Source organism: Mesocricetus auratus, unplaced genomic scaffold (genome assembly GCF_017639785.1).
Source record: "Mesocricetus auratus isolate SY011 unplaced genomic scaffold, BCM_Maur_2.0 Super-Scaffold_4256, whole genome shotgun sequence".
NCBI lineage: Eukaryota > Metazoa > Chordata > Mammalia > Rodentia > Cricetidae > Mesocricetus > Mesocricetus auratus.
In genome coordinates, this window is record NW_024429182.1 from 8272063 (window position 1) to 8285935 (window position 13873).

The window sequence follows — 13873 nt, forward strand, 5'->3', positions numbered from 1 at the left end:
GACTCAGCTCGCTTCCGGCGGGGCGGAGGGCACCTCCGGGCGGCCGGAGCCCGTCCCGGGACCAGTGTGCCGGAGGAACTGGCTCGCCCGGCTGGGGGCGAGCCGCGATCTTCACCTACCCCGAGCCGGAGGGAAGGCCCTGCTGTTGCAGGAAGTTGGTCCCTCTTGAATCCACCCCGGGTACCCAGAGGTGGTTGTGACCCTGCCCTCGCCCTTCCACCCCCCGCGGCATCCTAAAGTTACAACCCTGACCGTTCTGATGTCTGCATTTTGCCGCTTGATTTGACCCCTCCACAGAGACAGGCGGCCGCGGGGCCCTCCCCTCCCAAATGGTCTCTGAGGCTGTATCAGGAAATAGATTGGCATAACCTTCCGGAAAATCCCACCAGGAACCTGCTCTTGGACACAGGAAGTGCAGAGATTATTTCTCAACCTCGTGTTGAACATGTTTTAAATCCTCCCCCCAAACCACGCACACTTAGCTATTAAAAGTGAGGAATGATAAGCACATAAAGACCAGAATTAAAACTGTGGTAATCCACAGAGGCTTACCCGTCCTCTAAGACCAGTTTGAGGCTCCAGTGAACCCACGAGAAACCGCAGCCCGACTTACTTGTGGGATTCTGACCATATTGTGCTTGTGTCTTGTGAGTGGACAGATCTCAGTCCTACCTGGTCTTGTGGCAGCATGTTAAGTGTGACCAGGAATTCACATGTGCACTGTGGAGGGCTGTGGGTAACTGTCCACATGGATAGACCTTTCTGGAAGTTTTCTGCTGGAACTAGGGTCAGGCAAGCGCATAATGATGCCATGCCAGAGGCTGAGAGGAAGCATCAGGACCAAGCCGCAGTCATTGCTGGATCCGCAGAGTGACTGTATGGGGGGTGGTCTTTGAACACCCGTTGGCAGCCTCAGAGAGGAAGGCCTTTTGCTGCAGGCTGCTTTCCCAACGTGGTAGAATTCCAGTGCCTTCCAGTGTACAAATGGGCATTCCTTTCAGCTGAGAAGGGAAAACTGGACTCGTGGAAGAGGCTGGAATGGAGCTGAGGTGGTGTTAGTGAAGCCAAAGGCATAAGAGCCAGTTCCGGTCTCAGGCTCCTCCCCCTTTTACTTCTGGCTCCAGTTTTCTCAGCTCTAGCTTGGGCAGACTTTTTCTTATTGTAGGTGATGAGACCCCTAGGCTGGCAGTCACACAGACACAGACTTATCAGCATAGTGAGACCCCTACTCTGACAGACACACACAGTATGATATCCGTATGGTTGGAGCAGAACGCTTGGATCTTATTCTCACTGGATTTTAAATGTTACCTGAACTAGTCGGGACCAGAGGAGTCTACTAACCAAGCCTGCATCCACGATGCGGCAGACCAGTGATGGGCACTCATTCCAAACCTTGGACTGAAACGGAGGAGGGGGAGCTCAAATCCAGAGGGTGGGCTCTGTGTGGCAGATGACAGTGTGGCCTCCTTTCCCACCCTGAGAGCTTGTCCTGTGTGTTTCATTTCACTGGGCATAATTGAACGCTTGCATCCTATTTGGCCTCAGCTCCAGCACTGGAGCCGTGTGATTCTCATCACAGACTGGGGATGTCGTTTGGATGCATACCTTCAGCTCTGTGGGATTTCTGTTTGGAAAGAGGGAGAAAGGGAGACACATGTGTAGCTTAAGTAGTCCTTGCCCTAGCCACATGTCTACAAAGATGGACTCTTTCCCAGTTAGTGTGCCTCTTGGCTCCTCATGATCTGGGGAACCGTCTGCGCTCCAGAAGCCTTCGGGGTAGAACACTGAGGTCGGGGGAGGGAGATGTTCAGAGGCCTGGACTCTGATTCTGTAATACTTTGTTGACTGAATGGTTGGATGGTTTTTAATAATCAGAGTTGTATAACTGTCACTGATATTTAGGGCATTTTTATCCCAAATAAAATTATTTTAGATTTACTTAAAAACATTTTTTTGTGTATGTGTATGCACACGAGTTTTATGTGCACTGCATGTATGCAGGAGCTCTTGGAGGCCAGCAGAGGGCGTCTGATCCCTGGAGCTGGAGTAACAGACAGTTGTGGCCGCCATGTGGATGCTGGGAACCCAACCCGGGTCCTCTGCCGAGAGCAGCCAGTGCTTTTGACCACTGAGCCATCTCTTCGGATCCTTCCCCCACCCTGGCTCCCACTCTAATCATGTCCTCGTCAGAACTCACTCTTCATCCGCCAACTTCATATCCCCTTTAGCTATTGGTAACTATAAGTTTACCTTGTCTCTCTAGGCTGCCCATTCTGGTCATTCATATAAATAGAATCATACAGTTTTTTTTTCTTTGATGCATGTGACAGTTTTTACCTTAGCATAATTTTGTCTTTTTATTTATTTTTTCCTTTTTACAGTGCTGGGCGTTGAATCTAGTGTCTTATGCATACTAGACATGTGCTCTACCCCTGAGCCACACCTATAGTCCCGTGAACTAGTTTTCATGAGGCTGTGTCTTCAGTTTTATTGAGTATATGCTTACCAGTGGAATTGCACGAGTAGGATAGCCATATTTCAGTTTCTTCTCTCTCTCTTTTGAGACAGGGTTTTCTGTGTAGCTCTGGCTGTCTTGAAACTCACTCTGTGGTCCAGGCTGGTCTTCACCTCACAGAGATCCACCTGCCTCTGCCTCCCAAGTGCTGGGATTAAAGGTGTGCGCCATTACTGCCTGGCTTATACTTAACTCTTAAAGGAACTATCGAATTGTTTCCAAAGCCACGGTGCCAGTTCACATGTCCACATCTATGTCTGTACTTGTTGCTGTCTGCTTTTTTTTTTTTTTTTTGTTTTTGTGGTGGCCTGTGCCTTTAATCCCAGCACTCAAAATGTCCAGTACAGACAGGTGGATCCTGTGAGTTTGAGATCAGTCAGTTCTACATAGTGAGTTCAGGCCAGCCAGCTATCTGAAACCCTGTCTCAGACAAACAAATTGTGTGTGTGTGTGTCCGTGTGTCTGTGTGTCCATGTCCGTCCTCTGGAACTGGAGATAGAGGCAGTTGTGAGCCACGTGTGGGTGCCGGGTCCTCTGCAAGAACAGAGATCACTCTTAACTGCTGAGTCATGTCCGGCCCCTGACCGGCACCGTTCAAATGGGTGAGGAGTGATAGTCTTGTGGCCTCTTTTTCCTTTCCTTCTCCAGTGCTGGGGTGGAGCCCAGGCCCTCAAGCCTGCCCAGGAAGCCGATTGCTTTCCCCTGAGCTACGGCTCCACCCATCATTGCTGTTGTGCAGACTTACTGTGATGAATGATGGTAAACATCTTTTTTCTCCCTCTGCCCTCGTCTCTCTTTGGAGGGTACAATTGCACACTTACGTGTGGGCTGAACTCAAATTCATGGCAGTCCCCCTTCCTCTGCCTCCTGAGTGTTGGGATTGCACGTGTCAACCACCGCATTCAGTAGTGTTGAACACTTTTGACCATCTGAAGAGCAGTCTGTTCATATTCTTTGACTACTTTGAAATTGTGGTTATCATTTTATTGGTGAGCCAGGTAATTGGGGCCCTTTTGGGCCTTGAATTACTGTATTTTAGGATCTGCCTGTCATCGTATGCGTGGAGGCTAGCTGAAATTTTGATAGAGAATGTTCAATCTTATATTAACATCTTTTTCTTTTTGAGACAGGGACTCTGTGTTGTAGCCCTGGATGTACTGGAACTTGCTGTGTAGACAAGGCTGGCCTCTAACTCACGGAGATCGACTGGGTTCTGCCTCTGAGTGTACCACCATACCCAGCGAGCACTAACTTAATGATAAGTAAGTCTTCAGACCCATGCATCTATATATTCAGGTTTTATTTAGTTCATGTCACTAATCTCTTGAATAATTTACAGTATACATTTTACACTTTTCATTTGCTAAGTGTATTAAGTATTTTGTTGTTTTTGATGCTATTGAACGTGGATTTTTCTTTTTTTTTTGATGTTGAGAGCAAGGGCATGGAAGTATAATTAATTTTTACACACTGCCTTTGGTGAGCTCAGTTACTCTAGCTTTTTGTGAATCCTGTAGGGTTTTGTCTACTCAAAGCGATGGCATTGCAAATGGAATTTTACTTGTCTTCTGATCTGGATATATTTGTTCCATTTCCTTGCCTAATTGCTGGGGATAGAACCACAAATACAGTGCAGAGTAGTAATTTCTGTCTTGCTTCTTCCTTATCACAGGGCAAGCATTCAGTTTTCACACATCTTGTAGTTCTAATTGTTATGTTGGGAAAGTTAAAAAAAAACCTTGATTTATTTGTCTCTGTGTGTGCACATATGGATGTCAGAGGTCAGAGGACGACTTGGGGGAGTCATGTCTGTCCTTCCCCTACATGGGTCCTGGAGATCAAACTCAGGTAATTAAGCTTAGCTATAGGCTCCTTGACCTGCTGAGCCGTCTTGTTTTCAGCTCAGGGAATTTGTTTCTAGTTTACTGAGTGCCTTTATCTAATGGGCATCACATTTGTCAAGTGCTTTTTCCATGTCTTGGGGTGTTGATTTTGCTCTTTATCCAGTTGATCTGGTGTCTTACATTAAGTTTCCTGTGTTGACCAACCTTGTTCTCCTGGGGTGAACCTGTGTTTGCTCTTTTCTTGAGGTCAGACGCTCTAACATCCATGAGATCCCTAACCCATCATTCTGTCCTGTAGCCTTGAAGAGGTGTCAAAGCCGTTGTATTTGCTATACTCCTTCTCTGGAATGTTCTTTCTCTAGAATTGAACCTGGCTAGCTTCGTCACTTTTTTGTTTTTTTAAAGAACATTCTTTGCTAAAATGACAAATATTATCAGAATGTCCTCACACGGGAGCAGCCTCCCTTCTACCTGCTGGACGCTGTTTCTCCCGTGCCCTGCCTCCCTCTCCTCGCTTGTAGAACAGGGTCTGCTGCTGTCTCTCCCTGTCCTGTCTCCCCTGCCCCACCTTACAAGTCAGATGTCTCATTCACTGCAAGGTCTGCACTAAGATATAGATACCGGAAGGTTCTCAGCCAGTTCCCGAGTGAGTGTGATGGAGAATTCTCAGGTGTCACAGATATAGGGGTTTTGCCTGGGATGCTGGTGAACTTAGCCTGTGAGGGTGTCAGATCCAGATCAGCCTTTGTGCCTGAGATCCAGGGTGCCTATAGAGGTTAATGTGAAAATCGGCAAACTGTGACAGCAATGCTTATATGAACCAGGATATAGTTTTTCATAGATAGTTTCTGGTCAAGGTAAGTTCCCTCCCTCAAACTCTGCCCTCCTGCTTCAGCCTCCTAAGGAGAGCTGGGATAGTAGGTCTGTATCACATGCCTGGCTGCAGATAAACTTCAAATCCCCGAGACAAGTTCTCATGTCTCCCTTGGCTGACCTTGAACTAAGTAGTGTGGGGTAACTCTGAACTCCCGGTTCTGAGCATGCACTGCCGTGCCTGGTTTGTGGAGTCCATGGCTTCCTGCGTGCTGGGCAAGGATTCCACCAACTGAGCTACCTCCCCAGAGCATGAAGATATGCTCTCGACGAGCCAACAGTGGGGTGAAGCAGAACACCCAACACACCCAAGAGACGTTCTCCAAGGTGGAAAGTGACATAAGTGCCCACAGCGGTCAGGCTTCTCCCAGGAGAAACTGAAACCAGAGTGGAAGAACAGGACACCAGAAAAAGTGAAATGGAACTGAGTAGAACCTTGTACAAATGAAAACTCTCGGCATCGAGAACATAGTAACAAAAAAAAAGCAGTCTTGGTCTAGTATGGGATTAGATGTAACTGAGGAGAATTCATGACTTGGTAGTGAGCTGAGGAGGTCTGGGTGCTGTGGAATGTTTGACGGTGGCAGTCTAATGTGCCCCATGGGGAGCTGCTCCCTGCTCTGGGGTGCACGGTGGAGGGTGGGTTATTGGAAACCGGTGTGCCATCACTGATACCGGGGTAAGAGTTCTGACTCACAGGAAGACTGCTCAGCCACGTTGACGCTGTCTTTGACTGAGCCTTGCCACGTTTCCTGGGGCCAAAGTCTGCAGCACTCTGCTCTTTCTCTTTAAGGGCGTATCACCAGGATTTTCAGCTGAGGAATTTAAGGATAATTGAACCTAACGAGGTGACATCCTCAGGAGACAAGAGTGTGGAAAGAGGTAACAACGATTTTGCTTATAAATTAGATGGAATATCATAAGAGTTCCTGTCCCAACCTCAGACTGACTGGGAAGAGAGGCTAAGGGATTTGTAATTGAGTGCAGCTAAGATGAGGATCTGGAAATTAAGAATCATGGTGTCCTCTGGCTTCCTGGCTAATCAGTTACTGCTTTTATATATTTGCCACTTAAATGTATTGCACTTTATTTATTGTGTATATATGTAAGAGTATACATGTCATGGCACATGCATGGATGCCAAGGGACAACTAGTGGGGACTGACTTTCTCCTTCGTAAGTCAGCTTGGTGGCAAGCCCCCACCCGCTGGGCCATATTGCTGGACCCAGGTTTTTTTTAACTTGGTAAACCAGACAGAAGATTACTCTTCTCTCTCTCTCTCTCTCTCTCTCTCTCTGTCTGTCTGTCTGTCTCTCTCTCTCTCTCTCTCTCTCTCTCTGTCTCTCTCTCTCTCTCTCTGTCTCTGTCTCTCTCTCTCTTCATATCTTGTTCTTATGGGGATGGAAGGTGATAGTGGTAGATGGAGATTGTTACTGAAATGTCCTCTGGATTCTTCTAGTATCAACCTTCATCTCTGATATAATCCCTGTTTGCTTATCTTAGAAGTTAGCTTTCATCCTTTTGTCAGATTCTGGAATGAGAAAATATATTACTGTGCTTCATAAATTAAGTATGCGATTAGGAAAGCTTTAAAAATATATATTACTGTGCTTTATAAATTGAGTATTCAATTAGGAAAAGTTTTTTTTTGGGGGGGGTGATTTCCAAGGCCAACCTTATTTCTCAGAACTTGCTAGTTATTCTCCAGTGGTTGTAGAAAGCTGACTTCTGGTGAGGACCGTGTCACTGTAGCCCTGTTGTGAGGCTGCCCTGGCAGGGCTGCAGTGTGCTCTCCACCCTGAAGTGGCTGTGGGGATACAGATGGCCCTGTGTGGGCCTTCCCACCTAAAAGTACACATGGTCCGGCTCACTTTGAGCAACATGAGGAAGAAGAGAGGGAAGAGTAGGAAAAGAGGAAGGAGGGCATAAAGGACTCACCTAATCATATGTGGAGTTGGAGGAAAACTGCCAACTGTGTGGCAGACGTAAAGTTCCTGGAGCTAAGGTGGTGGATGCCAGCTGGAGGTCAGAGCCCAGGTATGGATTCTACTGGTCATAGGCTCACACAGTCCTCCGTTAAGCCCCCTAGCAACGTGTGTAATGGAGCATGAACTGGAGAGTTGCCTGGACTTTGCATTCCGACTCTTGGTGGGCTCAGCTGACTTGGGCAACTCCTTACCTCCTAGCCCCTGTTCCTTTAAATGGGAACAGTGAAATCTTCCTTGAGTCCTTGTGAGAACCAAGCCCTGACATGTGCGAGGCCCTCGCTGTCCCAGTCGTGTAGGCAGAGACACAGACTGCTGTCTCTAGGCGGGTTTACAGGAACATCTGCACATGGTCCAGGATGCCGAGATGGGAGGATGTGAGCCCCTGTTCTCAGAGCAAGCAGGTGGGAATCCCAGCTGGAGCTTCAGGTCTGCGTCCACAGATTTCTTGAGTTCCTTCTTGGGGTGCTTTTCACCCACGTGATCATTTCCCTACCACCGAGGGAAATGAGCTGTGCCTTCGGTGTGAGCAGGGACAGGCTTTTGTGGTAAAGGCTTCAGGTCTAAGAGCTTACTTCGTGTGCACGAGGCTTCCCAGTGAGTCATTCTCTCTAAGGCATGATTTAAAAATACCTGGCAGTGTCGGCTAATGTTACATCACGGGCTGGTCTCCTGCGCTTGGCTCTCCTCTTCCCTGCTCACTGCTCAGCTCTTGGCAGCCGCTAACGTTTCTAGAACACAAAAGGATGTGTAGTGAGATGTCACAATAGGGCATAGCTGAGTTCCTAGCTTTTGATTTCACTGCTACGTAGCATTTTCTGAAAAGATCACAGACGCAACACTGCGATATTCAGCCATCTAAAAGTGCGTAGTTATGCACGGATACAGAAATTGGGATATTCAGCCATCTTAATGTGCGCAGTTATGCATGGATACAGAAATGGCGTGGTGTCTGCTTTAGGGGAAAGCAGAGCACATGCCGGTGACCCCATTCAGCCCATTGCATTCCTTAATTTATTCCATTTCAGACTCTAATAATTAACGGCAGGTGCTCATCACACTTCTGGAATAACTCGTTTTCATCAGAACTGTCTTCGAGGCCCACCAGCCGTCACCGTCACACTGTCCGTCCTCGCCGCCTCTCCCACTGCTTCTCCTTAACGGCCCGGGTGCACAGCCGTGTCAGCTGTGCCCCTCTGCGCCACCTTCTTAGGCCGCAGTTTCATATGCCCGAGGCTATTCAGCCGTCTTTCCGCAGTGCTGGTCTCTGGCTGGGCCGTTTGCCGACATCCACCGTTGTCTGATGTTGTGGTCTCTGCGTTTACTGTTGCTGACACTACCCCTTACCATAGCTGTTGGTTGTGCCTTTGGGAGGTTTCTATCTTGTTCAGGGATACAGGTGACAAAGAAGTGGCAGCATTTGACCCAGAGCAACAAACGGTGCGACTAGGCGGAAGGATAAGAGAGCAGGAGACAGGGGAAGCAGCGATGATAGTGGTGGGGGCGGAGGGTGAGGTGGATGGCAGGGAATTCACTGGGTAATGAGTTGGTGATGCCTGTGGTTCTCAGAAGGCCTGACACGCCAGTCAAAAAGAGGGGTAGCAGTGATGTGGCGCCGTGGCCATGAAGGCCGGGGTGTGGCGGCGAGGCGGCGGCACGGTGAGTAGGTGGCCGAAGATGGCTTTGGCCCAAACCTCGGTCCTGATGGTTTAGTTCGGCTGAGGTGCTGGTGACTGCCGCTGTGTGCAGCCTGTCCGTGAGGTTAGTGACCGCCCGTGTGACGCACCCGATGCTGGGCTGTGCACACCCAGGCGGGTGGTGTCGGCAAAGTCCTTACCTCGGATCGCGCCCCAATGAGCCAAATGCTGAAAGAAAACTTGAACCGTCTTGAAAGAACGTACGGTGAACTCTCAGATATTTGCTTTTTAAGATTTCATATGCCCAGGCTGCACTCCAGACAATTACAGCAGAAGTGCCCAAGGCAGTTCTCATGTGCAGCCAAGGGTGAATCAGGACTCTAGAAGTCTTTACTTTAGCCCGGTGTGAGAAATGTTACCGTAGCAGGTGGCTCCTGCCTCTAGTCCCAGCCGCTGCAGTAGGCGGGGCTCTGCAGTTCAGGAGGGCTAGACTCGCATAGGCAGCAGAATGAGACACCCCTCCTCGGCCCACAGTTGGGTGGGCTTTAATTTGCTCCAGAATATGGTTTAGAATTTAATACACCTGTTCTGAAACTCAGGACGGTGTCCCAACCATGGTTTCAGGCATTCTTCTGGGTTCACGTGGGTTTTTCTTTGGATCACATTGGAAAGTTTTGACTTTTAGGGAGTGGAACGGTGCTGGGTATTGAACCTAGTGCTTCGTGGTGCTAGGCAAGTGCTTAATGCTGAGTCACTTGTTGTGTGTGGTACAGGGGTTGAATCTAGAGCCCAGTGTGTACTAGGCAAGCACCCCGCCCTGGGCTGTGTGTAAATCCCGCTGCCCCCCATTGAGCTGTATCCACAGCCTTCTCTTTCTCTTTCTTTTTCTTTTCCGCAGTATATCATATCATTAATTTGCCCAGAGTAGCCAGGAACTTGTGACCCCTTTGTCTTATTCTCCTTTACAATTACAGGTCTGGGCCTCCAGGCTTGGCTTCAGACCAACCAGATCATGTGATCCCCCTGTCTCTGAGCCATGAGCTGTGTAGATAAGAACAGGAAAGGAAGCCCCTGAAGACCGCTTTCAGCAGCAGCTGTGATATAAGGGACTTGGGCATGGTTGAGTGATGAGTAGGGGGTCTCCAGCACTTCAGCCTGTGAGTAATTCTGCTCTGAGTTGGAAGTCCCTGTGCAGATGAGGAGCTGGTCAGTGTTCAGCGAGTCATACAGCTGGCGTGAGGTGTGTTGTAGGCAAGTGAGGTCACCGTAAGGACTGAAGTGGGAGAACCCAGGGTACCGGTGGGGATGAAGAAAAATGAACGGAAAAGCTAGAGCCTGTGGAAGCTGCAGCAGCCGCGTCGGTCCTTGAAAAGGCCCTGGTGCAGCTGACTCATTGGAACCCCCGTTATGCATAACTGTGCATCTGGTTGGTTTTTGATAAATGTTTTGTTATTTTCTTAAAATGAGTTGCAAAATTCCAAACACTAACAATGTCTAATGCTGGCAAGGATGTAGAGCAACAGGAACTCTGGTTCATTGCTGGTGAAGCATGGCCAAGGCACTTTGGAAAGCAGTTTGAAAGTTATTTACATGCTAATAAATGCTTGTCATGTAATTGAGCTATCACATTCCTCGGTGTTTACCCAGATAAGCTGAAATAGTATATCCACACGAAAGCCCTGCACATGATTGGTTATGGCAGCGTCATTCAGTTACCCAAACTTGGAAGCAACTTAGATGTCGTTCACCAGGTGAATGAATAAATAAGCTGCAATGTAGCTAGTCATTAGAATGTCATTCAGAACTAAAGAGTTGAGATAGCATACCCTAAATAGACATGGGGTACTCATCTTGCTAAGTGAGAGAGACTGATCTGAAAAGGCTACCTACTGTGTGATTCTGGCTGGATAATATTCTGAGAAAGTCTAAACTCTGGGGTAGTGAGAGAGCAGAGATTGCCAGGGCCTGGGGGAGAGTGTGGGTTGAACAGGGATGAGTTTGGAGGTCAGTGAAAATACTGGATGTGGGCCAACTTGCCTGCAGACCCAGCCCTCGGGAGCCTGAGGGAGGAGGATTGTGACCGTGAGCCAGCCTGAGTTACATAGTAAATTCTAGATCAGCCCGGGATATAGACAGAGCCTGTCTTAAAGGCCAAGGCTGGTGCTCTGGTTTACTTGTCTGTTGCTGGGAAAACATTGCAACCAAACACAACTTGGGGAAAAAAGGATTTATTTCAGTTTACACTTCCAGATCACAATCAATCATCCAGGGAAGCCAGGACAGGGACTCAAGCAGGAACTTATGGAGGACCGCTCAAGCTTACTGTCTTGCTCCTTCCAGCTCTTGCTCAACCAGCTTGCACACACACACACACACACACACACACACATAATTTAGAAATTAAAGGAAATACTTTGACCTAGGTATGTTGGTATATGCAGTTCCCAGCACTCTGAAGGCTGAGCAGAATTACAAGTTCCAGGCCCTTCCAGCGTACATCACGAGACCCTGTCTCCCACAGCAGCAGCAGCGGCAACTCCAAAAAACAAATCCCTTTGACTTCTAGCATTCTAGGTGTGTTTTATGCTAGTAGTGCATGGGCTGAGTACGGACTGTGTGCTTGACCACACTCTGCTACTCTGCTGACTTTCTGTGATGTCATTGGTTAGGTTCCATAGGACTGTGGCTAAGGCCTATCTACTGGATGATGTCAGTGTCTGTTGAGTGGGGGTCTTTTTGAAGAACCTGCTAAGCAGGGGCTGGAGAGATGGCTCAACAGTTAAGAGCTCAGACTGCTCTTTCAGAGGACCCAGGTTTGGTTCACCCGCACGGTCACTCACAGTTGGCTGTGGGTCCCATTCCAGGGGATCTGCCACCTCCTTTTGGCTTCCAAGGGCACCAGGCATGCATATGGCACACATACATATACATGAGTAAATCTTAAAAAATTGAGTTTTATACATTCATTTATACATTGGTTATTTACCCCAATTAAAACCTTGTTTCCCATTGCTGTCTCCTACTTTCATATCTTTTTATATGTTATGTATGATCTACTTAAGAGTTGGTTGTACAAGTATTGGTTGAGTTATTTGGTGAGGCATAGGCAACTATGAGTGGCAACATCACTGCAGAAAATTACAGCCCCCTCCTAGAAACCAACTGGCAGTAATCTCTTGGAGATGGGCGGGGCCTCATCTGTTGACAGGCCCAGTCCTGTGCAGGTCTTGCGTGAATAACCACAGCTGCAGTGAGTTGGTGAGCTTAACAGTTACGTCAGACGTAAAACACTTCTGCATCCTCTGGCTCTTGGATACTTTAGGCCCCCTCTTCCGTGATGTTCCCTGAGCCTTGGAGTGGGTGACACAGCTGTCCCTTTAGAGCTGAGCACTTGTCGTCACTGTTCTTTGGCATCTCTGAGCAAGCCATGAGGAGCACACCAGTAGGCAGCATCCTCCCTGGCTCTGCATCAGCTCCAGGCTCTGCCCTGACTTCCTTCAGTGATGGACAGTGAGGTGAAATTCTAAGCTGAAATAAACCTCTACCCCAGGTTTGCTTCTGGTCACAACGATAGAAACATCCCACACATACACCTACGTAATCATTTTCTAGGTCTATATAATTTTTCGTGGCTGCTTGGTGTTCTGTGCATTATTCTTGTTTCTTCCACAGCTATAAACAAAGGTTGACAGCTATATTTTTATGTACCTGTTTAATTGTCTCCTCAGAATAAACCTGTTTAATTGTCCCCTCAGAATAATGTCCTAGAAGTGCAAGACAATCGGGAAATGAGTCTTAGTGCAAACTTCTTCTTGCCAGCTAATGGCTGCTTCAGGCTTGGTCTGGTGGCATAGTGGTCAGTTTGAAGATGAAGCTATAAGAGGTTGGAACTACTAGTCAGTTCAATTGTGGGGGCCAGGCTGGTTTTGGAATAAACTCTCCTGTTTTTGCAGACCACAGGATGGCTCCAAAGGTGACCTCAGAGCTGCTTCGGCAGCTGCGACAAGCTATGAGGAATGTTGAGTACGTGGCAGAACCAATCCAGGCCTACATCATCCCGTCCGGAGATGCCCACCAGGTACCAAGTGGGGATGACTGAAGATGGGACCCATCACCCACGTTGCCTTTTAGTCTTCCCTCAGCTCTAACATGTTTATAGAATTCTAGTTGTGAGCCCATGAGTAAGTGTGTCTCCTGGTGCCTGATCTAGGAGGGGTACCTAGTAAGTCTCACCGTACGCCTGCACCATGGACTCTTGCTTCCTTAGCTGTTTCAGTAAATTGTTAAGAAATCAGTGGACAAATGAAGGTCACTAAGTTCTGGATCTTTCCATTGCTGATGTCCCCTGTCCCACTGCTTCTGCCATGCTGTGACCCAGTGGGAATTGTCTCTTTTGCCTGTCTGCGCCAGTGCAGATGGATGGCCCTACCCCTCTGGCATTGCTAGAAGACGCGTAGCAAGCCACCACAGAGCTCCATCTTAGTGGCAATGAATGAACTCTGGGCTGACTTGATGTAGGCAAGTCAGCCGGTGTGAGGGCCCACCCCGTGACACGTTAGTTAGTAAAGGGCCACAAGATGGAAGGTTGGTCCCCCGCTGTCACCGAGGCTCTGGGTTAGTGAGAGAAGAAACAGCGCAGAAAGTGCTTTGTTCCCCGCTGAGGCATCTGTGATTGTGTTCCCCACTCTTTGCTCACGTGCAACGCAGCACCTCAGCGGTTACTAAACAGGAGAATTGTTTTCTGCCGTAAGATCAGCTAGCTGGATGGTGGAGGCGCATGCCGTTAAGCCCAGCACTTGAGGCAGAGGCAGAGAGGCAGAGGCAGGTAGATCTCTAAGTTTGAGGTCAGCCTGGCTTACAGAGTGAGTTCCAGGACAGCCAGGGCTACATAGAGAAACCCTGTCTTGAAAAACCAAAAAGGAACAAAAAAAAAAAAAGGTTCAGTTCAGTAGTGGGGTTAAGATGTCTGTGTTTGGGGCTGGAGATATGGCTCAGCGGTTAAGAGCGGTAGCTGA

The 13873-nt window shown here is 48.3% G+C and overlaps 1 protein-coding gene across 4 annotated transcripts in view; it reads left to right on the forward strand.

Annotated features, from left to right (window-relative positions):
* Nucleotides 1–13873, forward strand: part of Xpnpep1 (X-prolyl aminopeptidase 1) — a 49604-nt gene that overhangs the window by 295 nt on the left and 35436 nt on the right. Inside the window, exons 2-4 of one of the 4 annotated variants that reach the window (XM_013115771.3) lie at nucleotides 3649–3780; nucleotides 6029–6117; nucleotides 12812–12936. In XM_013115771.3, coding sequence (XP_012971225.1) covers nucleotides 12820–12936 — 117 coding nt within the window. In that variant the 5' untranslated portion in view covers nucleotides 3649–3780; nucleotides 6029–6117; nucleotides 12812–12819. The remainder of the gene's footprint in view (nucleotides 1–3648; nucleotides 3781–6028; nucleotides 6118–12811; nucleotides 12937–13873) is intronic. The other 3 variants (XM_005063469.4, XM_013115764.3, XM_013115773.3) reach the window with 3 other exon arrangements.